Genomic DNA, 26,628 nt, shown 5'->3' with positions numbered 1-26,628 from the left:
TCCAGAACTATGTTGAATAACAGTGGGGTAAGTGGGCACCCTAGTCTTGTTCTTGTTCTTAGGGGGAATACTTTCAGTCTTTCACCTTTGAGAATAATGTTTGCTGTAGGCTTATCACACATGGTCTTTACTATGTTGAGGTAGGTTCCCTCTATGCCCATTTTTGAGGAGTTTTAATCATAAATGGGTGCTGAATTTTGTCACAGCCTTTTTCTGCATCTGTTGAGATTATCATATGGTTTTTATCTTTCAATTTGTTAATATGGTGTATCATGTTGATTGATCTCTGTATATTGAAGAATCATTGCATCCCTGGAATAAACCCAACTTGATCATGGTGTATGAGCTTTTTGATGTGTTGCTGAATTCTGTTTGCTAAAATTTTGTTGAGGATTATTGCGTCTTTGTTCATCAGTGATATTGGCCTGTAGTTTTCTCTTTTTGTGTTGTCTTTGTTTGCTTTTGGTATCAGGGTGATGGTGACCTCATAGAATGAGTTTGGAAGTGTTCTTTCCTCTGTAACTTTTTGAAAGAATTTTAGAAGGAGAGGCATTAACTCTTCTCTAAATATTTGATGGAATTCTCCTATGAAGCCATCTGGTCCTGGGCTTTTGTTTTTTGGGGAGATTTTTGATTAAAGCTCAGTTTCAGTGCTTGTAAATGGATTGTTCATAATTTCTATTTCTTCCTCATTCAGTCTTGGAATATTGAACTTTTCTAAGAATCTGTCCATTTCTTCCAGGTTATCTACTTTATTGTTGTATAGTTGTTCATAATAGTTTCTTATAACTCTTTGTATTTCTGCCTTGTCTGTTGTAACCTCTTTTTTCATTTCTAGTTTTCTTGATTTGATTCTTCTCTTTTTTTCTTGATGGATCTGGCTAAAGGTTTGTCAATTTTGTTTATCTTCTCAAAGAACCAGCTTTTAGTTTTATTCATCTTTACTATTGCTGCTTTCATTTCTTTTTCATTTATTTCTTCTCAAATCTTTATGATTTCTTTCCTTCTACAATTTTTTTTGTTGTTATTCTTCTTTATCCAGTTGTTTTAGGTTTAAAATTAGGTTGTCTATTTAATGTTTTTCTTATTTCTTGAGGTAAGATTGTATTGCTGTAAACTTCCCTCTTAGAACTGCATTTGCTACATCCCATTGGTTTTGAGTTGTCTTGTTTTCATTGTCATTTGTTTCTAGAAATTCTTGATTTCCCTTTTTATTTCTTCAGTAACCTGTTGGTCATTTAGAAATGTGTTGTTTAATCTCCATGTGTTTGTGTTTCTTACAGTTTTTCTTCTTGTAATTGATATCTAGTCTCATAGTGCTGTGGTCAGAGAAGATGCTTGATAACAATTTCAATTTTCTTAAATTTATTGAGGCTTGATTTCTGACCCAAGATGTAGTCTGTCCTGGAGAATATTCCATGTGCATTTGAGAAGGTGTATTCTTCTGCATTTGGATGGAATGTCGTAAAGTTATCAGTGAGATTCATCTCATCTGATGTATCATTTAAATCTAGTGTTTCCTTATTAATTTTCTGTTTTGATGATCTCTCTATTGGTGTAAGTGGGGTGTTAAAGTCTCCTACTATTATTGTGTGACTGTCAATTTCCCCATTTATGTCTGTTAGTGTTTGTCTTATGTATTTAGGTGCTGTTATGTTGGGAGAACAGATATTTACAATTGTTATGACTTCTTCATGGATCGATCCCTTGATCATTATGTGGTGTCCTTCCTTATCTCTTGTAATCTTTTTGATTTTAAGGTCTATTTTGTCTGATATGAGGATTGCTACTCCAGCTTTCTTTTGCTTCCCATTTGCACGGAATACATTTTTCCTTCCTCTCACTTTCAGTCTATATGTTTCTTTAGGTCTGAAGTGGGTTTCTCATAAGCAACATATATATGGATCTTGTTTTTGTATCCCTTCAGCCAGTCTGTGTGTTTTGGTTGGAACATTTAATCCATATACATTTAAAGTAAATATTGATATATGTGTTACTATTTTCTTAATTGTTTGGGGTTGATTTTTAGATATTTTTTCTTCTCTTGTATTTCTTGACTATATAAGTCCCTTTAACATTTGTTGTAAAGCTGGTTTGGTGGTACCGAATTCTCTTAAATTTTGCTTGTCTGAAGAGCTTTGTATTCTCCATCAATGTTGAATGAGATCCTTGCTGGGTACAATAATCTTGGTTGTATATTTTTCCCTTTTAGTATTTTAAATATATCCTGTCATTCCCTTCTCAACTGCAGAGTTTCTGCTGACAGATAAGCTGTTAAATGTATAGAGTTTCCCTTGTATGTTACTGGTTGCTTCTCCTTTGCTGCTTTTAATAGTCTTTCTTTGTGTTTAGTCTTTGTTAGTTTCATTAGTATGTGTCTTGGCATGTTTCTCCTTAGTTTTATCCTTTATGGGACTCTGTGCCTCTTGGACTTGATTAACTGTTTTTTCCATGTTAGGGAAATTTCCAACTATAAATCTCTTCAAAAATTTTCTCATACCCTTTCTTTGTCTCTTCTTCTTCTGGGGTCCCAATGATTAGAATGTGGTGCATTTGGTATTGTCCCAGAGGTTTCTGAGCCTATCCTCAGTTCTTTTCATTCTTTTTACTTTATTGTGCTCTTCAGAAGTTACTTCCACCATTTTATCTTCCAGCCCACTGATTCATTTTTCTTCTTCAGATCTTCTGCTATTGATTCCTTCTAGAGTTTTTTTTAATTTCAGTAATAGTGTTGTTTGTCTCTGTATGTTTATTCTTTATTTCTTCTAGGTCTTTGTTAATTGATTCTTGCATTTCCTCCATTTTGTTTTCAAGGTTTTTGATCATCTTTGCTATCATTATTTTGAATTCTTCTTCAGGTAGTTTGCCTATTTCCTCTTCATGTTTTTTGGATTCCTGTGTTTCTATTTTGTTCCTTTATTCGTGTAGTATTTCTCTGCCTTTTCTTTATTATTATTATTATTATTATTTTTTTTTTTTTTTAACTTACTGTGTTTGAGGTTTCCTTTTCCCAGAAGTTTGAATTCTTTCTTCCTTTTGGTTTCTACCCTCCTAAGCTTGGTCCAGTTGTTTGTGCAAGCTTTGCATAGGGTGAGATTTGTGCTGAGTTTTTGTTTGTTTGTTTGTTTTTCCTCTGATAGGCAAGGCTGAGTTAAGGTGGTAATCCTGTCTGCTGGTGTTTGGGTTTGTATTTTTGTTTTGTTTGTTGTTTAGATGAGGCATCCTGCCCAGGGTGCTATTGGTGGTTGGGTGATACTGGGTCTTGAATTCAAGTGGTCTCTTTTGTGTGAGTCCTCACTATTTGATACTCCCTAGGGTTATTTCTCTGGTAGTCTAGAGTCTTGGATTCAGTGCTCCCACTCCAAAGGCTTGATCTCCAGACTATGTTCAACCAAAGCTGTGATACTTATTTCCCTTGTAGAAGTCCATATGTTATTATTATTAAGAGGCATTGTGGGAAGAGGGTAGAGAGAGTAGCTACTAAGTCTTGAGTCCTGCAGATGATTTGGTGATCCAGTGGTTAAGACTCTGCACTTCCACGCACTGTAAGGGGTATGGTCAGAGTACTAAGATCTCACATGCTGAGTGGTGTGATTTTTCCTTCAGCGGCACCACCTCCTTGCATGTCCTGAGGAGACCAGGCTCCTAACAGATGATGTGGGAAGGCAGGTACTGCTGAGAGTTGTTTTGTAAAATTTTTAAGCCAAAATTTATATATATTATTTGCCCTTGTCTCTCTCTATTATAGGTAATATATAAGCTTCTTGATAGTTAAAGAACATTTCAATACTTCTCTTTGGCATCTACTGCTGTTTCCTGTTTATGGTACTGTATTTGTAAGCTGAGTCCTTAGAAACCCCTGAGTTTCCATCTCTTAGAATCGTTCCTTTTTATTTTTCTGGTCTTCATGAAGTTCTAATTTAGATCTCTTTGTTCTGTCCAAGGTGCTGCACCCACACTTTTCTTGGATAAGACAGAGCAAAGATGGAACAGTATCCTCACCCACTAGTGGCAACAATTGGTACATTTTCTCACTCCCTTTCATCACCTGGTACATATTGTAAATGAAATATTTTTATGATCTCTTTTATTGTTGAGGTATAAAGAGTGCTATACATAAGCAGTTCATGGAGAACTCTAGTGCTTTATATTAAGTATTTTTATAGCATGTGAAAAATAGTCATTGAAAATTCTTTTGATAATGAATTAGTGGCCTGTGTCAGACAATGAAAATTTTTGATAACTATTTCCATTAAACCGACTCTGTAAACAGAAAGAAAATATGGAAAGGCCTTAAAGTATGATCTGATTTTCCTCCTCTGGACTAAAAATGGTAGTTCTGACTGGTTATATGACTTACCTGAGACTCTAATGCTAGTTCCAAGGGGGGGAAAAAAAAAATTCTAGGAAACTCAGAATGCATGATCTGTCATTTTTGTGGGCTCACAAACTATTTTCAAGGTAATTAGCATGGTTTTCATGTTTTATAAACTCCAAAATTGCACTGTGGGAGAACGGAGGTTTGCTGTTTATTTTGGGGAGGTTGATGGTGAAGGAGGGAAATACTTTGCTTATTTAACCATTTATTTTGTTAAATTTCCAATGAATTCAGAATGCTTTTGTATTTCATTGATATCTTTATATTATCATAAAATTCTCAGGGGAAATTTAGCATTTCTGCTGCCTTCCTGGGAATGTCATTGGGAATATTCATTGAGAAAACACAAGGCAAGTAAACATAATCTTGTCCCAAAGGAAATAAATATAATACCAGGGCCAAAGATAAAATTAAAAAAATAAAATTCTCTGTAATAATTATCCTCAGAAAGATTTTAGAAGATAATGTGACTTTCAGTTGCCAGATTACTAAAGCAGAAACAGGATGTTAGCTGGCAAACAGGTGGATTAGGAATAAGTAGAACATTAAGATAAAAATAGTTTGAGAATATCAAGAATCAGTGGTGGAGAAGGAAATGACAACCCACTCTCGTATCATTGTTTGGGAAATCCCATGATCAGAAGAGCATGGCAGGCTACAGTCCATGAAGTCTCAAGGAGTTGGGCACAACTTAGTGACTAAACAGCAACAATCAGGAATCAATGGCGAGAGAAATTTAAAACAGAGCAAAGAGGGGATGTGAGTTAGACGATAGAAAAGAGAAGCTCCTCTTCAACAGTTTACGTCCCAAAGGATAAAGTATGTGTTCATCTTAAACTGAGAACTTATAATAAAAACATAGATGCAAACCTTAATGTAGTGCTTGGTTATATTGAGCTATCTCTAAAAGGCCTACCATAGATGGCTATATCCTCACTTTGTAACATAGTAAACATTCTATAATTACGTAGGATAATTTGTGTTAAATATTTTACTAGGTGTTCATCATTAGCAACCAAGCCACTTTAACATGAGGTACTATACCGTTTAAAAATAATCACTTTAAGTTGAAAGTCTTATTTTAGCTGGGTTTTGATGCAGAAGAAGAACCACATTGGGTTTCACCCTGTCCCAGGAACTCAACTTTAATCCTTGTCAAATCTGTTTTAGTCATTAGAGATGTCAATAGTTAATGATTTCTTGGTGGTGCTAGAAGCTCCTGGGTGATTGATGTTCAAGCACTCTTGTGAACTGGACACCTCTCACTGCAGGTCAGGGAGGGACACCATCAGGGCCAAAGGAGCAGTGGAAATTTTGGTAACATAGTCTATTCTGTCTAACAGAACATGGCTATTGAATTAAACCCATCTTTAAGTATTCACAATGCTCACATGTATAGCCATGATAGAATTTTTTGTTTTGTTCATCAGAACTTAATCTGAATCTATGATTAATTCCTTAGATATGAAACACTTCTCTCCAATTTACTTTTTAAAAAATATTTAAGTTTCATGTGTGCAGTCTAATAATTTGACATCTGTTTCCAACTATTAATTTTTATCCTGGTGATCACTGCATAAGAAAGTGTACCCAAGGCAGAGAACAACTGTCATTTGCTGGTGGTTTGTGTGTAACTGTGGACTCTTGTGGACTCCGCCCTGCAAGTGGACTCAGATCTGGTGCATAAGCCTGTGAATGCTTAGCCCACCTGCCCTTGCTTCATCCAGATCAGTTTCCCGTGGGATGGATCTCTTTGTGAAGCTTTTATGGGTTAACAAGCATATTTAACTAACAGACTCAATGAGCATTCTCCAGTTGGGCCCTGTCAGCGGTAAAGGTGGTATTCTGAACTTTATTTATCATCTTTATTTAGTGCTGATCTTGATGTAACTGAGAGTAGGTGAAAAGTGCAATTTTTTAAAGATCCTAAGGAGATCCAGACAGGGCTTGTTTTCATAAGGATTATAGGCAATTATCAACCTGGAAGCTAATAATAGTTTCTGGTCATATGTCACTTTTATTGACTAGATTTTTGAAAACTATGCTGTTCCTAAAGACACTAAATATTGTATTTCTTTTAAATGTTTTTAAAACTTGAAGACTAACTGTATCGATTGGATATGAAAAATTGCATCTTTGGTTTCTGTGATTCTGATAGTTTTTGGAAAAAAAATTCTGTTAAATTTCCACTTTAGACTTTCAGGAGTCTAGAAACATTGAGACAATACCGGGTGGAGGAACTGAAGAGGAGACTATCGGAGTGGTCAACAGCCTGCTTGCACATCATGTCTTCTCGCTTTCCAGGAGAAGACAGAACTTTCTCTGGTATCTGAGCCTCCTTCACATAGCTCTGCTCTTCTGAGAAAGCCACTCTTCTCATTAGCTTATGACTGGATCTCAGTTAATCTATACCAGTTATCATATGACACTTTCCTACCAACTGTGGACAATCTAATATATTCCAGTAAAACTGAAAGGAGGAATTATGGTCCTGGTTCCCAGAGAGTTTTCTTTCTCTTTTTGTAAGATGTGGCAAGGAGCCAGTCCTGTTGTGTTCTTCTTTGGTTGGGTGGCAAAGCAGGGAAAATTAAGTTTTCTGTGACCTACTCCTGCTTTTATGGTGGACTCTCGTTGCTATTGGCTTGCTTTAAATCTTGATATTTTAATATGTCAAATGCTGAGTTTCCTTATTGAAACTCATCAGAGTTTGTTTTCTGTTACTATGAGCTAAATCCAACCTAACTGATTCTTTTTTATTTTATTTTTTTATTAAATTATAGTTGGCATACAAAATTGTGTTAGTTTCAGGTGTACTGCAAAATGCTTCATTTATACACACACACACACACACACACACACACACACACATATAAATTCTTTTTCAGATTCATTTTCATTATAAGTTAGGCCCTTGTTGTTTATCTGTTTTATATATAGTAGTGTGTGTATGTTAATCCCAAACTCCCAATTTATCACCCCCTTTCCCCTTTTGGTAACCATAAGTTTATTTTCTATGTCTGTGAGTCTATTCCTGTATTGTAAGTTCATTTTTACTATGTTTTAGTTTCCATATATTAATATAAGTGATATCATATATTTTCCTTTGTCTGACTTCACTTAATATGATAATCTCTAGATTCATCCATGTTGCTGGAGATGGCATTATTTCATTCATTTTGTGACTGAGTAATGTGTTTGTGTGTGTGTATCACATCGTCTTTATCCTTTCATCTGTTAATGAACTTGCTTTCATATCTTGTTATGTTATGAACTTGCTTTCATATCTTGGCTATTGTAAATAGTGCTGCTTTGATCATTTGGGTGCATGTATATTCTCTAATTAGATTTTCGCTGGATATATGGCCAGAATTAGAATTGCAGTTCATATGGTAGCTCTACTTTTTTGTTTTTTTAAGGAACCTCCATACTCTTCTCCACAGTCGGTGCGCTAATCTACATTACCAACAGTAGAGGAGGGTTCCCTTTTCTCCACACCATCTCCAGCATTTATTATTTGTAGATTTTTTTTCTTTTTAATGATGCCATTCTGACTGGTGTGAAGTGAAACCATATTATAGTTTAGATTTGCATTTCCTTAATAATTGGCAGTCCTAAACATCTTTTCATGTGCTTACTAGCCATCTGTATGGCTTTGGAAATATGTGTATCTAGGTGTTCTTCCCAGTGTTTTGATTGAATTATTTTTAACCTTTATGAGCTGTGGGCATATTTTGGAAATTAATTTCTTGTTGTCTCATAGTTTGCAGAAGTTTTCTCCCATTCAATAGGCTATATATATATATTTTTTTGTTTGTGATTTACTTTGCTGTGCAAAAGCACTTAATTTATGGTTGGGTTTCATTTGTTTATTATCACTTTTGTTTCCATTATTCTAGGAGATGAATCAAAAAAATATTGCTGTGATTTCTATCAAATAGTGTTCTATATTTTTCCCTAGTAGTTTTATAAGAGCAGTTCTTACATTTAGGTCTTTAATCCATATTGAGTTTATTTTTGTACATGATATTAGAGAATGTTCTAATTTTTAAATTTTTAATTGAACTTTTATTTTATATGGAGTCTAGTTGAGTTTAAACTTTTTTTTATTTATTAATATGGAGGTGTATGATATCACATTTACAGGAATCTTGGAAAATACAGAACAAAATTATATTTAGTTCCACTATATATTACAATGTTTTATGTAGATAAATTAAGGTTTTAGTTGGTGTTTCAGTATCAAGCTCTCAAAAATTAATAGAATGAATAGATAGAAAAGGATACAAAGACCTGAAAAGCACTTTGAACCAATTCAACATAATTAAGATTTATACAATTCTTACACAAGAGCAAGATACAAATTCTATTCAAGTTCCCATAGACTATAAACCAGGAGACACTGGAACATATCTAGGGACATAAAACATGGTGCAGAAATTTCATGGTCTGAGGGTATTGAGGGTTTCCCTCGTGGCTCAGATGGTAAACCGTCTGTCTGCAATGCTAGAGACCTGGGTTCGATCCCTGTGTTGGGAATATCCCCTGGAGAAGGAAATGGAAACCCACTCCAGTACTCTTGCCTGGAAAATCCCATGGACAGAGGAGCCTGGCAGGCTACAGTCCGTGGGGTCGCAAAGTCAGACACAACTGAGCGACTTTACTTACTTTACTTACCAGGGTATTGAAATCATACAGAGTCTGTTCCCTTATCACTGTGAAATTATGTTAGAAATCACTATCAAAAATATTTGAAAATAATCCACATATTTTCAAGTATAATGTGACATGTACCAAGAGAGATCATCACAATAGTAAAAGATGTTTATCAATTTTCACAATCAATAACCAGAGGAAGAATAAAAGATCATTATGTTTGCAAGCCATAATGGAAACATGATTAACTTAATATAAAATAATTACATACAATTTGGGAGGGGGTTTATGTAGAGTGATGTGATAAGTGGAAATGCATGCACATACATTTGTTTTCATGTGGATGCACATATTTTCATCCACCCAGCCAGTCTGTGTCTCTTGGTTGGTGATCCTATTACCATTTTTGTAATCTTTTGGGTTTATTTTGCTTAGGTCTTTTCCTTCTGTTGTGTTTCCTGCCTAGAGAAATTCCTTGAGCATTTGTTGTAAAGCTGATTTAGTGGTGCTTAATTCTCTTAACTTTTGTTTGTCTGGAAAGCTTTTGTTTTCTCTATCAAATCTGAATGAGCGTGTAACTGGGTAGAATATTCTTGGTACCAGGATCTTCCATTTCATCACTTGGCATATATTGTGCCATTCCCTTCTGGCCTACAAAGTTTATGTTGCAAAATCAGCTGACAACATTATGGGGGTTCCCTTGCAAGTTATTTGCTGTTTTTCCCTTATTGCTTTTAATATTGTATCTTTGTCTTTAATTTCTGTCAGTCTGATTACCTTGTGGCTCAGTGTGTTCTTCCTCCGGTTTTTCCTGCCTGGGACTCTATGCTTCTTGGACTTAGTTGACTATTTCCTGTTCCATGCTAGGGAAGTTTCTAGCTATTATCTCTTGAGATACTTTCTGAAGTCTTTTCTCTCTCTTATCCTCCTGGAGCCCCTATAGTGTGAATAGTGGTGCTGCAGTGTTGTCCCAGAGATGTCTTTAGGCTATCTTCATTGTTTTCATCCTTTTTTCTACATTGTGTTTTGTGGCAGTGATTTCCACCATTCTGTCTTCCATGTCACTCATCTGTTCTGCCTCTGCTATTTTGCTGTTGATTCCTTGTAATTGAAAGGTTACGGCCATGAATTACGAGGAAAGCTGGTGTTCTTGGTCTCTGGAGGAGAGAATTTCAGTCTGGGGCTAGAGACAAGGCTTGATCACTCAGAGCTTTTGTGTAGCAAAGTTTTATTAAAGTAAAAGGAATACAGAAGACTTCTAGTAAGAGGCACTAGAAGTGGGCAGGAGAGTACCCCCTTGTTAGTCTTTAGCAAGGCCTTATATACTTGTTAGTAAGATGGTAATCACAGATAAAAGAAACACCTCAAGGCTGAGAATACTGCACCAGAGTCCTCTCCCATAGCATACATTCTGAGATAGCATCTGCAGGAGGGGAGCCATCTCTGGTGAGGTGTCCCTGGGCAAAATATATTGTATCCAAAAAGCAACTGACATACGTTTTTGAATAAAAGCAGGTTTACAAGCAAGATACAATTGTTTCATTAACATAGCTTAAGAAGGACATTCTTAGGAGCAAGATAAACTGTTTTGCTGAGCAATTAGCAGCTCAGGTCAGATAGTTATGTAGCAACACAGGACTTGAGAAACCTCCTGCAGAATGAAGGAATTCAGGGAAAAATAAATAAATAAAACATTTTCCATTTATTTCCTCTCTTCCTCAGGGACCTGTGGCCTCCCTACTGAGACCTGACTGACCAGTAATCCTTTCGTAGTGTATTGTTCATCTGTTTGTTCTTTAGTTCTTCTAGGTCTTTAGTAAGCATGTCTTGCATTTCTTCTCCATTCTTTTCATTCTTTCTCTGAGATCCTGCATCATCTTCATTATCATTATTTTGAATTCTTTTTCTAGAAATTATTTTTCCACTTCAATTAGTTGTTTTTCTGTGGTTTTATCTGTTTCTTCATCTGGAACTTAATCTTCTGCTTTTTCATCCTGTGATGTGGTTTCCCTTCTGGCTGCTACAGATTGTATTCTTGCTTCTTCTCTCTGCCCTCTGATGGATGAGGCTGAGGCTTGTGTGAGTTTCCCGATGGGAGGGACTGGTGGTGGGAAAAGCTGGGTCTTGTACTGGTGGGCAGGAGCATGTTCAGGAAAACTTTAATCTGATTATCTGCTGAAGGGTGGGGCTGCACTCCCTCCCTGTTTGTTAGCTGTTTGGCCTGAGATGACCAGCCCTGGAATCTGCAGGCGTTATGATAGGATTAATTGTGACCTCTGAGAGTGCTCACAAAGGGGCAGCTCTCAGGACTGCTGCTGTCAGCGACCCCATCCCTGCAGCAAGCCACTGACAATCCGTGACTCCACAGATGATCCTCCATCACTAGCAGGTAGGTCTAGTTCAATCTCCTGTGGGGTCACTTCTCTTTTTCCCATGGGTCCTGCTGCACACAAGATTTTGTTTGTGCCCTTCAAGAGGGCTTTCCCCGAGTCATGTGGAAGTACTGTGGTCAAATCCCACTGGCCTTCAAAATTAGATTCCCTGGGGATTCTGGTTTCTTTGCCAAGTCCCCAGGCTGGAAGGCCTGACCTGGGGTTGGAACCTTCATAACAGTGGGAGGACTTTGGTATTGTTGTTCTCTATTGATTTGTATTATTGTAAGTCACCTACCTGCTGGGCATGCAATTTGTTTTCATTGTGATTGCACCTCTCCTACCATCTCCTTGCAACTCCTTTGTCTTTAGATGTGTTTTTTTCTTTTTTCTTTCTTTTTTTTTTTTTTTGTGGTGGATTCCAGTGTCCTCCTGTCAGTGGTTATTCAACAGCTAGCTGTGACTTTGGTGCACTCAAAGGAGTGCATTTCCTCCTCACAGGAGGAGATGAGTGCATGTCCTACTCTGCCATCTTAAACCAATTCCTCTAATTTTATTTTTACATGTAGATGTCCAGATTTCCAGCATCACTTATTGAATAGGCTGCCTTTCTCCATTGTGCATTCTTGCTTCCTTTGTTGTAGATAATGGACTATACTGTGTGGGTTTGTTTTGATGTTCTCTAGTTTGTTCCATTAAACTGTCTGTCTGTTTTTGTGCCAGTATCACATTGCTTTGATGACTGTAACTTTGTAGTATAGTCTGAAGTCAGGGAGCATGACTTCTGCGCTCTGTTTTTCTTTCTCAAGATTGCTTTGGCTATTTGAGATCTTTTCTGTTTCTATACAAATTCAAAAATTATTTGTTATAGTTCTGTGAAAATACCAATGGTAATTTGCTAGTGATTGCTTTGAATCTGTATTTCCTTGGGTGGTATGGTCATTCTAGTGATATAAATTCTTCCAATCTAACTGATTCTTATGAGGCATTTTGGTAGAAAAGTTTTCAGAATAGAAAATAGAGTAAAAGAAAATATGAAACTAATTTCCTGGCTCTGTCAGATGAGGCAAGTTTAGATAGTGTGTGGGTTTCAGTTGTGTGTGCCTGTTTCAAGTAAGTGTGTATAAGTTTCAAGTGTGTGAATTTCAGATTGCATTTTGTCTCAAAGGGAGAGTCACTGATACCTTTTCTTATTTTGGATTCACTTTCTTTAATTGCATAATTGGCCAGTGGCTTAGTCAAAAGAATATACCTGCTTACCTCTAAGATATCATAGGTTCTATTCCAGACTACCATAATGAAGTGAATGGCATAGTGAGGTGAGTAAATGAATGTTTTCATTTCTCAGTTCAGATGAAGTTATGTTATACTATACTGCAGTCTATTAAGTGGGCAGTAGTATTATCTCTGAAAAATATGTCAATACATTTAACTGTAAAAACTACTTTACTGCTAAAATGTGCTGTCACCTGAGCCTTCAGCAAGGTGGAGGTTCTTACTTTCATGTTAATGATTGCTGAATGATTAGGGAGGTGGTTCCTAAAAGTTGGGGTGGCTGCTGCAGTTTCTAAAAATAAGACAGCAATGAAGTTTTCCATATTGATTGCCTCTTCCTTTCATGAATTATTTCTCTGTAACATTTTACCCATAGTGGAAAATCTTTCAAAATTGGAATCAATGGATTTGGGGAATACGTGTAAATCCATGGCTGATTCATGTTGATGTATGGCAAAAACCACTACAATATTGTAAAGTAATTAGCCTCCAACTAATAAAAATAAATGGAAAAAAAAATTTGGAATCAGTGTCCTCATAGCCTGCCACTGTTTTATCAGCTAAGCTTAATGTAACATTCTAACTCCTTTGTTATAATTTCAGCAATATAAGCAATATCTTCATAGGAGTTGATTCCATCATATTAAATTACTTTCTTTGCTCCTGTTTTGCCAAAAGTTTTAGCTTTTGTTTCAGATTCAAAGGATTTGTTAACAAAAGAAATCACTTATTATACTCAATTAAACAATTTCAATTTTAATAGAGAATTATCTAACTCATTTTCAATATATAATCATTAAAAGTAAAAGAAAGAATTAAATCTACTGGAGAATTGTCTAACTTACTTTTGATATGCAATCATGAAAAGAAAAGTGGAATAGAAACAGTAGCCGAGAGTAATAGCAAATACATCATCTAATTGGGACCAACTTGCATCTAGACTCAAACAACACTGGAAAGTCCCGTTTAACAGCAGTCTTGAGTCCCAGTTGGAAAAAGATCCCAGGTGGTACATCCACCCCACAGGTGAGATTTCAAAATTGCAGTTTTGGAGGTTCCCACTTAAAAATTGCAGCTCTGGTTTCACTTTAATCTCTTTCACAGTGCTGTTTGTTTTATCTTGCAAGTCAGGATTTTGTTAGGTCAAGAATGTGGTTGACCAATCTCTTCTAGGGACTCAATAATTCTAAGACCTGCTTCCTATCTTATCTATATTGCTACTCATCTCACTGGTAAGAACCAGTACACTTGCAAGCAGGCCGGTAGTCAGAACAGTGTCCAGATAGTTCAAAAGCAAGGTTAGAGGCCTGCTCTGCTTTCTTGTCTCTGAAGCCTAAACAAGACTACTTCCACTTAATTTCCCTAACAACTCCATGAAAAACACTGCCTCATCCTTGCAAGTTTTATCATGAGATTGAAGCAATTAAGTCATATCTTCAGGCTTCATTTCTAATTCTAATTCTATTGCTATTTCCACTACATCTGCAATTATTTCCTCCACTGAAGTCTTGAACCCTTCAAAATCATCCATGAAGGTTGGAATCAACTTCTTCCAAACTAATGTTAATGTTGGTGTTTTGACTTCTTCCCATGAATCACAGATGTTTTTAATGGCTTTCATCAAAGAGCTTATGTTCCCAGGTTCATTGTCAATGAGCAGTGACATTTTGAAAAAGCTCTTCCCGCCGCCCCCACCCCCAAGTAGGTCTCAGCAACAGGCTCAAAATATTGAGTAAATCATGTTTTAAACGGTTGTGCTGTCATCTAGACTATGTTGTTCCCTTTATAGAGCACAGGCAGAATAGATGTAGCATAATTACTAAGGACCCTCCATTTTCTGAATAACAAATGTGCATCAGGTTCAACTTAAAGTCACCAGCTGCATCAACCCCTAATAAGATAGTCAGCCTGTCCTTTGAAGCCAGGCATTGACTTCTCTGCTCCAGCTATGAAAGTCCTAGATGGCATCTTCTTGCAAGAGAACCTTTTTAGTTTATATTGAAAATCTGTTATTTGGTGTAACTCCCTTCCTGAATTATTTTAAATATGTCTTCTGGATAACTTGATGCATCTTCTACATCAGCACTTGTAGCTTCTCCTTTCACGTTTGTGTCATGGAGACGGCTTCTTTCTTTAAACCACATGAACCAGTCTCTGATAGATTCAAGTCTATCAGCTTTCTCTACAGCTTCCTCACCTTTCTCAATCTTCAGAGAATTGAAGAGAGTTAGGGCCTTTGTTTGGATTGGGTTTTTGCAGCTTGTGGGATCTTGGTTCATGGGCCAGGGGGTCAGACTTGAATTCCTTTGGTAGGAGCACTGAGCCCAAACCAGTGGACTAACATAAAACCTTGGACCCCAGGGAGCATTAACTGAAATGAGGTCTCCCAGAGGTCCTTATTTCAGCACCAAGACTTGGCTCTTCCCAACTGTCTGCAAACTCCAGTGTTGGAAGTCAGTTCAAACAACCAGTAAGACGGGAACACAGTCCCACCCGTCAGTAAAAAGAAAAGAAAGACCAAAAATTGTGTTTCAGATGAAGGAGCAAGGTAAATACCCACAAAAACAAATAAATGAAGAGAAAATAGGCAATATATTCAGATTATAAGGGTTCCAGAAAAAGGAGAGAAAGAGAAAGGATCTGAGAAAATATTCAAAAGATTATAGATGAAAACACTTCCCTAACATGGGAAAGGAAATAACTACCCAGTTTCAGGAGGTGCAGAGAGTTCCATACAAGATAAATCCTAGGAGAAATGCATCAAGACACATATTAATCACACTAGCAAAAATTAAATTCAAAGAAAAAGAAATTAAAAGAAGCAGGAGAAAAGAAAAACAAAACAAGGAAATACTCAGAAGGTTTTAAACTGGTTTTTCAGAAGAAAATTGATAGGCCAGAAGGGAGTGGCAGGATATATTTAAAGTGATGAAAGGGAAGAACCTACAACCAAAAGTAATCTAGGCAGCAAGAATCTCAGGTTCAGTGGAGAAATGAAAAGCTTTACAGAAAAACAAAAGCTAAGAAGATTCAGTACCACCAAACCAGCATTACAACAAATGCTAAAGGAGTATTTCTAGACAGGAAATACAAGAGAAGTCATCGATCCACAAAAGCAAACTCAAAACAATTTTAAATGGCAATATACACATTTATAATTACATTGAATGTAAATGGATTAAATGCTCCAAACAAAAGACACAGACTAGCTGAGTGGGTACAAAAACAAGATCTATGTATATGCTGTCTACAAGAGACCCACTTCTGACCTAGGGACACATACAGACTCAAAGTGAGGGCATGGAAAAAGATATTCCTTGCAAATGGAAATCAGAAGAAATCTGGAATAGCAATACCCATATTAGATAAAATGGACTTTAAAATAAAGGTTGTTACAAGAGGTAAGGAAGGACACTACAAAATAATAAAAGGATCAATCCAAGAAGAAATGACAACTATAAATATTTATGCAGACATCATAGGACCACCTCAATACATAAGGCAAGTGCTAACCGCCATAGAAGGGAATATTGAAAATAAAACAATATAGTGGAGGACTTTAACACCCCATTTACACTATGAACAGATTATCTGACAGAGGATAAAGAAACACCAGTTTTAAATGACACAGTTGACCAGATAGATTTAATTGTTATCTATAGGACATTCCAGTTGAAAGCTACAGAATAAAATTTCTTCTCAAGTTCACAGGGAACATTATCCAAGATGGATCACATCTTAGGTCACAAATAAAGCCTCAGAAATTTTAAGAGAATTGAAATTATATCAAACATCCTTTTCTGACCACAAGACTATGAGATTAGGAAACAATTATGGGGGAGTGGGGATGTAAAAACTGCAAGAATGTTTGCAAAACATAAAAGTTGTGAGCAGTGCTATATAACCAAGGGATTACTGAAGAAAACAAAGACAAAATTTTAAAATACCTAGAAACAACTGACAATGAAAACACAATGACTGAAAACGTATGGGATGCGGAAAAACTGTTCTAAGAGTGAAAAGTGAAAGTGAAGTTGCTCAGTCGTGTCCGACTCTTTGCGACCCCATGGACTGTAGCCCACCAGGCTCCTCCATCCATGGAATTTTCCAGGCAAGAGTACTGGAGTGGGTTGCCATATCCTTCTCCAGGGGATCTTCCTGACCCAGGGTTTGAACCCGAGTCTCTTGCATTGCGGGCAGATGCTTTACCATCTGAGCCACCAGAGACAGTGAAGCTTATAGCAATTCAGTCTCACCTTAGAAGCAAAAATCTCAAATGAACAATCTAACCTTACAGCTAAAGCGACTATAAGAAGAAGAACAAACAAAACCCAAAGTAAATAGAAGGAAAGAAATCATAAAGCAGAAATAAGTGAAACAAAAATGAAGAAAACAATATCAAAGATAAGTAAAACTAAAAGATTGCTTTTTGAGAAGATAAATGCAACTGATAAACCTTTAGCCAGACTCATCAAGAAAAACAGAGATTACTCAAATCAACAAAGTTAGAAATGAATAAGAAGAAATTACAACAGATAACACAAATACAAAGTAGTAAGAGATTACTGGATAATCTGAGCCTAGTGGCTTAGACAGTAAAGAATCTGTCTGCAATGTGGGAAACCTGGGTTCGATCCCTGGGTTGGGAAGGTCCCCTGGAGGAGGGCATGACAACCCACTCCAGTATTCTTGCCTGTAGAATCCCCATGGACATGGGAGCCTGGTGGGTTACAGTCCACGGGGTCGCAAAGAGTCAGACATGACTGAGCAACTAAGCATAGCGCAGCACAGCAAGGATATGCCAGTAAAATGGACAATCTGAGAGAAATGAACAAATTCTTGGAAAGGTGCAACTTTCTAAGCCTGAACCAGGAAGAATTACAAAATATAAACAGACTGAACACAAGTAATAAAATTGGACTGTGATTAAAGTTTTTCCAACATGGGCTTCCCTGTTGGCTCAGTGATAAAGATTTTTCCTGCCATTGCAGGAGACAAAGTTTCAATCTCTCCTATAGGAAGATCCCACATGCCACGGAGCACCTAAGCCTTTGCACCACAACTACTGTGCTTTAGCGTCCAGGAACCGCAACTGTGGAGTCCACATGCCATGACCACTGAAGTCTGCGTGCCCTAGACCCTATGCCACAGAACAAGAGAAATCACTGGGATGAGAAGCCCACACACTGCAACAAAGAGTAGCCCTCACTTGCCACAGCTAGAGAAAAGCCTGTGTAGCAATAAGGACCCAGTACAGTCAAGAATAAATAAATAAAATTATATTAAAAAAATTCTTACAGCAAACAAAAGTCCAGAACCAGATGGCTTCATAGGTGAATTCTGTCAAAAAAGTGAAGAGCTAACATAAACTTCTCAGGCTCTTCCAAAATTTGCAAAGAAATACTCCCAGCCTCGTTCTACAAAGCCACCATCACCTTGATACCAAACCAGACAGTATCACAAAAAAAGAAAATTACAAGCCAGTATCACTAATGAACATAGTTCTTCAAAATGCTAGCAAACCAAATCCCACAATGCATTAAAAGGATCATACACCATGATCAAGTGGGGTTTATCTCAGGGAAGCAAAGATTCTTCAATATATGCAAATCAATCAATGTGATACACCATATTAACAACTTGAGACATTAAAAGCATATAAGCACCTCAATAGATGCAGAAACAGGATTCAACAAAATTCAACATGGATTTATGATAAAACTCTCCCAAAAGTGGGCATAGAGGGAAACTAATTCAACTTAATACAGGCCATAAATGAGAAATCCATAGCAAATATCATTCTCAATGCTGAAAACTTGAAAGCATTTTCTCTAAGATCAGGAACATGACAAGGGTGCCTACTCTCACCACTCTTATTCAACGTAGTTTTAGAAATCCTAGCCACAGAAATCAGGGAAGAAAAATAAAGGAATATAAGTTGGAATTCCATTTACCATCTCAACAAAAAAATAAAATACCTAGGAATAAACCTACCCACAAAGGCAAAACACCTGTACTCTGAAAACTGTAAAACACTGATGAAAGAAATCAAAGATGACACAGACAGACAGATATACTGTGTTCTTGTTTTGGAAGAATCAGTATTGTCAAAATGATTTATTATCCAAAGCACTCTACAGATTCGATGGAGTCCCTATCAAATTACTTCTGACATTCTTCACAGATTAGAACAAAAGCTTTACATTTTGTACAGACAGACAAAATATCCTAATAGCCAAAGCAATCCTGAGAAAGAAAGACGGAGCTGGAAGATTCAGGCTCCACAGCTTCAAACTATGGTTTAATAGAAAGCTAGAGTAATCAAGACAGCATGGTAGTGGCACAAAAACAGAAATAATCAACGAAACAGGATGGAAAGCCCAGAGATAAACCGATGCATCTGTGGCCACTAAATCTAGGACAAAGGAGGCAAGAGTATACCGTGGAGAAGCAACGTCCTTTTCAATAAGTGGTACTGGGAATACTGGATACCTAGGTGTAAAAGGGAGAAGGCAATGGCAACCCACTCCAGTACTCTTGGCTGGAAAATCCCATGGATGGAGGAGCCTAGGCTGCAGTCCATGGCATTGCTAAGAGTCAGGGACGACTGAGCGACTTTACTTTCACTTTTCACTTTCTTGCATTGGAGAAGGAAATGGCAACCCGCTCCAGTATTCTTGCCTGGAGAATCCCAGGGTTGGAGGAGCCTGATGGGCTGCCGTCTGTGGGGTCGCACAGTCGGACATGACTGAAGCGACTTAGCAGCAGCAGCAGCAGATGTAAAAGAATGACATTAGAACACTACCTAACACCATACATAAAAATGAACTAAAAATGAATTAAAGACCTAAATGTAAGACCAGACTATATGAACTCTTAGAAAATATAGGAAAACACTCTTTGATGTAAACCACAACAAGATAATTTTTGACCCATATCCTAGAATAATGAAAATAAAAACAAAAATAAATAAATGGGGCCTTATTAAAATTAAAACCTTTTGCACAGCAAAGAAAATGATAAATGAGACAAAAAGACAAGCCTCAGCATGGGAGAAAGTATTTGCAAATGAAGCAACTTGACCAGGGGCTTATTTTCAGAATATACAAAGAGCTCAGGAACCTCAACTGGAATAAACAACAGCAGCAGCAGCAGCAATAAAAAACCAGGCAGAAGACCTAAATAGATATTTCTCTAGAGAAGATACACAGATAGCCATGAAACACGTGAAAAGATGCTCCATATTACTAATTATTAGAGAAATGCAGATCAAAACTACAATGAGACTATTCTCATACCAGTCAGACCTCACACCAGTCAGAATGGCCATCATCAAAAAATCTACAAAAAAGTAAATGCTGGGGAACATGTGGATAAAAGGAATGTAAGTTGAAAAAAGAGTGCAAGTTGATAAAAGAAATGCAATTTGGTAAAAAGAATGTAAGTTAACAAAAGGAATGTAAGTTGATAAAAAGAATGCAAGTTTATAAAAGAAATGCAGTTTGGTAAAAAGAATGTAAGTTAACAAAAAGAATGTAAGTTGATGCAGCCATTATGGAGAGCAATATGGTGTTTCTTTTAAAAAACTAAAAGTAGAGCTACCTAAAAACTAAAACTGGAGAACCAGACATGGAACAACAGACTGGTTCCAAATTGGAAAGGGAGTACATCAAGGCTGTATATTGTCACCCTGCTTATTTAACTTACATGCAGAGAACATCATGTGAAATGCCAGGCTGGAGAAAGCACAAGCTGGAATCAAAATTGTCAGGAGAAATATCAGTAACGTCAGATATGCAGATGACACCACCCTTATGGCAGAAAGTAAAGAGGAACTAAAGAACCTCTTGATGAAAGTGAAAGAGGAGAGTCAAAAAGTTGGCTTAAAGCTCACCATTCAGAAAACTAAGGTCATGGCATCCAGTCTGATCACTTCATGGCAAATAGATGGGAAAACAATGGAAACAGAGTCTTTATTTTCTTTGGCTCTAAAATCACTGCAGATGGTGCCTGCAGCTATGAAATTAAAATCGCTTGTTCCTTGGAAGACTATCTATGACCAACCTAGACAACAGATTAAAAAGCAGAGACATTGCTTTGCCAAAAAAGGTCCATCTGGTCAAAGTTATGGTTTTTCCAGTAGTTATGTATGAAAGTGAGAGTTGGACTGTAAAGAAAGCTGAGCACTGAAGAATTGATGCTTTTGAACTGTGGTGTTGGAGAAGACTCTTGAGAGTCCCTTGGATTGCAAGGAGATCAACCCAGTCATTCCTCAAGGAAATCAGTCCTGAGTATTCACTGGAAACACTGATGCTGAAGCTGACGCTCCAATACTTTGCCCACCTGGTATGAAGAACTGACTCATTGGAAAAGACCCTGATGCTGGGAAAGATTAAAAGCAGGAGGAGAAGGGGATGCCAGAGATTAAGATAGTTGGATAGCATCACCAACTTGATGGACATGAGTTTGAGCAAGATCCGGGATTTGGTGATGGACAGGGCAGCCTGACATGCCGCAGTCCATGAGGTCACAATAATTTGGACATGACTCAGGGACTGAACTGAACTGAGAGCTACCATAATACTCAGCAGTCCTACTACTGTGCCTAGAGCTGGAGAAAACCATAATTCAAAAAGATCCATGTCCCCTGTTTTTGTTTCAACACTTATTTCCAGTTCTAGGCGTGAAACCAGTAGCAAGAAATCTCAGTGTCCATTAACAGATGAATGGATAACGAAATAATGGTACATATATGCAGTGGATTATTGTTCAACCATAAAAAGTAGAATTGTGCCATTTGTAGAGATGTGAATGGGCCTAGAGCCTGTAATATAGGTTGAAATAAGTCAGAGCAAGGAAAACTAATATCATATATTAATGCATTTATGTGGAATCTAGAAAAATGATACAGATGAATTTATTTGCAGGGCAGGAGTAGAGAAAGACACAGATGTAGAGAATGAATATGTGGGCATAGGGGAGGAATGGAGGGTAGTATGATTTGGGAGAGTAGCATTGATGTACGTACTCTACCAAGTGTAATATAGATAGTTATATAGTTGATTCATGATGTTATACAGCAGAAACAAACATGAAATTGTAAAGCAATTATACTCTAATAAAAATATCAACTATATGGAAAAAATTCATTGATCGTTGATCATCATAATAAATATAATAATGAAAAACTTGAAATACTGTGACAATTACCAAAATGTAACTCAGAGGAAGAGAGTGAATACTGTAGGGAAAATGATGTCAATATACTTGCTGGACTGCAATGCTGTTTTGAGAACTTATGCTCCCCTCAGTACATCTTGTTTATTCTAGTGATTTATACTATATCCTCTATCTTTTATTTGCTGATACATGTTGATATAATCAGGCATGAATTTATTTTTATTTATCTTTCTTGCAATTGATTGGAATGTCAAATGTGTGGGTTGATGCCTGTCATCTGTTTTATAATCCTTTTAGCCATTATTTCTTTTTTTGCTTTTACTCCTTTACTCTTTTCTCTCTGGTACTTCAATTAACTTTGTGTTGAGCCCTTCTCTCTGCTTTTAGAAGTAATGGCTGCTGCTGCTGCTTAGTCCCTTCAGTCGTGTCTGACTCTGTGCGATCCCGTAGATGGCAGCCCACCAGGCTCCTCTGTCCCTGGGATTCTCCAGGCAAGAACACTGGAGTGGGTTGCCATTTCCTTCTCCAATGCATGCATGCATGCTAAGTCGCTTCAGTCGTGTCCGGCTCTGTGTGACCCCATGGGCAGCAGCCCACCAGGCTCCTCTGTCTACGGAATTCTCTAGGCAAGAATACTGGAATGGATTGCCATAATGGCAATCTAGCATACTAGAGATTCAAAAATCACATTAGTGACAATTTGGGACCTGAGATATTTCTGAGCCCCTCAGATGATTAGTGGCCTGGTTGATGTCTATTCTTTGAGTGTTCCTTTATTCTTTTCCCCTTTACCCAGCACAGTTCCACATTTTTCTGTGTAGTTCAAGAGACAATCAGTCTGGTCCCTGTGTGGTCTCCTCTGTGTTGACAGATGCCTCAAGGGCTAAAGCAAACCAAAATGCTCAGCTGACTGCTCCAGATTTCACTCTTCTACTGGCGGTGGGCCCAGAAATTCTTTTCTGTCCCCACTAGACTTTTAAGATTTTGTAAATTTTAAATCCAGTAGAAGGATTGATTCAAGTTATCCAATCTACTCTCTGTGAAACCAGAATCTCTATCCCAATACTAATCAGTAATACATTTTAAAACGTCATTTATTTAAACTTCAGGATTCTACATTTTGATACTTTATGCTTCTATGTTACTACATTTTTCCTTTTGCTTTAAAAATAAGTTATGATTATGGGAATCGAGTTATGTTTCCAGGTTACATATTTTAGACAATATGACACATTCTTTTATAACAAATCTGCTCTAATCAGGAGATCAGTTGGTCACTCTTCTAGAAAATGTAGCTTAAATATCCTTGTCCTTACGAGTCTTAGGAATCTAAGTACTCTAGCTCATGTTCTGTCCTCTGCTCTCTTTATACTTTGCTATTCCTCTCGTCACATTTTCTCTGTTACATTACAATTATATGTTTTGAAATAGCTCTTCAATAATAAAGAGTTAATATTGTTGATATGTATATACACAGAGTTTACCATAGCATCTGGAATTTAGTAAGTTTGAGTAAACTCTGGGAGTTGGTGATGGACAGGGAGGCCTGGTGTGCTGTGATTCATGGGTTCGCAAAGAGTCGGACACGACTGAGCGACTGAACTGAACTGAACTGAAGCGCATGATAAATGTTTAAATATGTTAAAAATTTACTTCTAAATCAGAAATATTAATTAAGAATAATCAGTGACACGATATCAAAAATTCAAAAAATCATTTGAATATTAAAACCGGAAACCAGTTGCTAAAGGCTCCTTTATTTTTTCTGCTGCTTTAAATATAGGGTTGATCAGACGTACTCTCACTGTCTTTTAGCATGGGGTTTTAGGTTTGCGAGAGACTCATCTCTCTTGAAAAAGGCATAGAAACATTTCTTCTGCATTGTTTAAGTGCATGTATTATTCTTTTTGAATCGATTCAGTGTTCAGAATAAGTAACAGTGTAGTAGAGATGTTGAAGATAACAAGAACATAGTCTCAAATTTTGTTCTTTGACACCTTATTTTTTCTTTTTTTTAATCAGATAATCTCTACTTAAGAAAATTTGAAGAACTTCATGCTATACAGGTTCCATAGTCTGTTAATCTACCTGCTGTTGGTTCCAACCCCTATAACCACTGTCACAGATTTTAGGTCTCTGATTTTAATAATAGCTCTTGGCTCAGGAACTAAAAAGTAAAGCTGTCTGGACAAATGTGTCCCAGTGCAGACTTAGGGTTCTTATATCTGGCCAACTCTTAGGGACCCAGGCTTTAAATCTATTCGGGTCTGTTCTGCTCTGCTTGAAACTTTCTCTTCTTCTGCTGGGAGCAAAACTAATGCTGAATAAGAAAAAGGGAAGAAGGAAGAAAAAGAAATATGTTCACATTCTTTTAAGAAAGTGGATTAGACCTTGCTTATGTGACTTGTGCTTTGCTTCCCAAGACAACCAGCATAACTGTAGTGCACAACTGTAGTAATCTATGGAACTTCAGTCTCTCAGAGACCTTTAGAACAAACATACTTTAAATGCTTAGGGTGTGTTTTCAGCACTTTTAGTTTACTAACCTCTAAATGATCTAATGCTTTCATGTAAATAAACATTTCTGCATATTTCATAAAAGGTTTTATGTTTTATCATAAGATAGATATGTTCTTTAAAATTGAGAGATTTTAAAGGTCCACAGAAAAAATCATTGTGCCAATAGTTCTATTTAGAAGTTTCACTCACATTTATGAATTTCTTTTAGATGGACATAACTGTACTTTATTTGATGTTTATTATATCCTGCAGAAACATTTTTAATTTTTTTTTAAATAGGGTATTTGCTTGAGAAACCTGTATGCAGGTCAGGAAGCAACAGTTAGAACTGGACATGGAACAATAGACTGGTTCCAAATAGGAAAAAGAGTATGTCAAGGCTGTATATTGTGACCCTGCTTATTTAACTTGTATGCAGAGTACATCATGGGAAACACTGGGCTGGAGGAAGCACAAGCTGGAATCAAGATTGCCAGCAGAAATATCAATAACCTCAGATACGCAGATGACACCACCCTTATGGCATAAAGTGAAGAAGAACTAAAGAGCCTCTTGATGAAAGTGAAAGAGGAGAGTGGAAAAAGTTAGCTTAAAACTCAACATTTAGAAAACTAAGATCATGGCATCTGGTCCCATCACTTCATGGGAAATAGATGGGGAAACAATGGAAACAGTGGCTGACTTTATTTTTTTGGGCTCCAAAATCACTGCAGATGGTGATTGCAGCCATGAAGTTAAAAGACGCTTACTCCTTGGAAGGAAAGTTATGACCAACCTAGATAGCATATTAAAAAGCAGAGACATTGTCAACAAAGGTCCATCTAGTCAAGGCTATGGTTTTTCCAGTGGTCATGTATGGATGTGAGAGTTGGACTATGAAGAAAGCTGAGCGCCGAAAAATTGATGCTTTTGAACTGTGGTGTTGGAGAAGACTTGAGAGTCCCTTGGACTGCAAGGAGATCCAACCAGTGCATCCTGAAGGAGATGAGTCCTGGGTGTTCTTTGGAAGGACTGACGTTGAAGCTGAAACTCCAATACTTTGGCCACCTGATGTGAAGAGCTGACTCATTTGATACAACTCTGATGCTGGGAGGGATTGGGGCCAGGAGGAGAAGGAGACGACAGAGGATGAGTTGGTTGGATGGCTTCACCGCCTCAATGGACATGAGTTTGAGTAACCTCTGGGAGTTGGTGATGGACAGGGACGCCTGGTGTGCTGTGGTTCATGGGGTTGCAGAGTCGGACACAACTGAGCAACTGAACTGAATTGCTTTACAATGTTGTATTGGTTTCCAACCAGTTCATTCTAAAGGAAATCAGTCCTGAATATTCATTGGAAGCACTGATGCTGAAACTGGAACTCCATTACTTTGGCCATCTGATGCGAAGAACTGACTCATTTGAAAAGAACGTGATGCTGGAAATGATTCAAGGCGGGAGAAGAAGGGGTGACAGGATGAGATGGTTGGATGGCATCACCAACTCAATGGACATGAGTTTGAGCAAGCTCCGAGGGTTGGTGATGGACAGGGAAGCCTGTCATGCTGCACTCCATGGGTTTGCAAAGAGTCGGACACAACTGAGCGACTGAACTGAACTGATACAACAAGCACAATCAATCATAGCTATGATACATCCCATCCATCTTCAGCCTCCCTCCCACCACACCCATCCCTCCCCTCTAGACCATCAAAGCGTGCTAGGCTGGGTTCCCTGTGTCACATAGCATCTTCCCACTAGCTATTTCGCTCATGCCAGTGTGTGTATGTCAGTGCTACTTTCTCAATCCGTCCCACCCTTCCTTTCCCCTGCTGTGTCCACAGATCTGCTTGCTACATCTGTGCCTCTATTCCTTCCTTGCAAAGGGGTTCACCAGTACCGTTTTTCTAGATACCATATTTATGCATAGTATATGATATTTGTTTTTCTAACTTACTTCCTTCTGTATAACAATCTTTAGGTTCATCTACCTCGCTACAACTGATTCAAATTCATTATGTACCAAACTTCTTTGTCCATTAATCTGTTGATTGATGTAAAGGTTGTTTCATGTTCTGGCTGTTGTAAATAGTGCTGCAGTGAACACTGAGGTACATGTGCCTTTTTCAGTGATGGTTTTCTCCGAGTATATGCTCAGGAGTGGGAATGCTGGGTCATATGGTAGTTTTTGTTCCCAGATTTTTAAGAACTCTCCATGCTGTTCTCCATAGTGGTTGTATCAATTTATATTCCCACTAACAGAGCAAGGGG

At 37.4% G+C, this 26,628-nt stretch overlaps 1 protein-coding gene across 15 annotated transcripts in view; it reads left to right on the top strand.

The window, feature by feature from the left end:
* Nucleotides 1-26,628, top strand: part of KHDRBS2 (KH RNA binding domain containing, signal transduction associated 2) — a 714,887-nt gene that overhangs the window by 64,637 nt on the left and 623,622 nt on the right. Inside the window, exon 2 of one of the 15 annotated variants that reach the window (XM_043450325.1) lies at nt 3,945-4,021. The exons of the other annotated variants lie outside the window; for them this stretch is intronic. Coding sequence (XP_043306260.1) covers nt 3,985-4,021 — 37 coding nt within the window. The 5' untranslated portion in view covers nt 3,945-3,984. The remainder of the gene's footprint in view (nt 1-3,944; nt 4,022-26,628) is intronic. 15 annotated transcript variants of the gene reach the window in all.

Source organism: Cervus canadensis, chromosome 28 (genome assembly GCF_019320065.1).
Source record: "Cervus canadensis isolate Bull #8, Minnesota chromosome 28, ASM1932006v1, whole genome shotgun sequence".
Classification (NCBI taxonomy): domain Eukaryota; kingdom Metazoa; phylum Chordata; class Mammalia; order Artiodactyla; family Cervidae; genus Cervus; species Cervus canadensis.
Note: the sequence above shows the minus strand (reverse complement) of the source record. Positions and strands in the feature narration are given on the sequence as shown.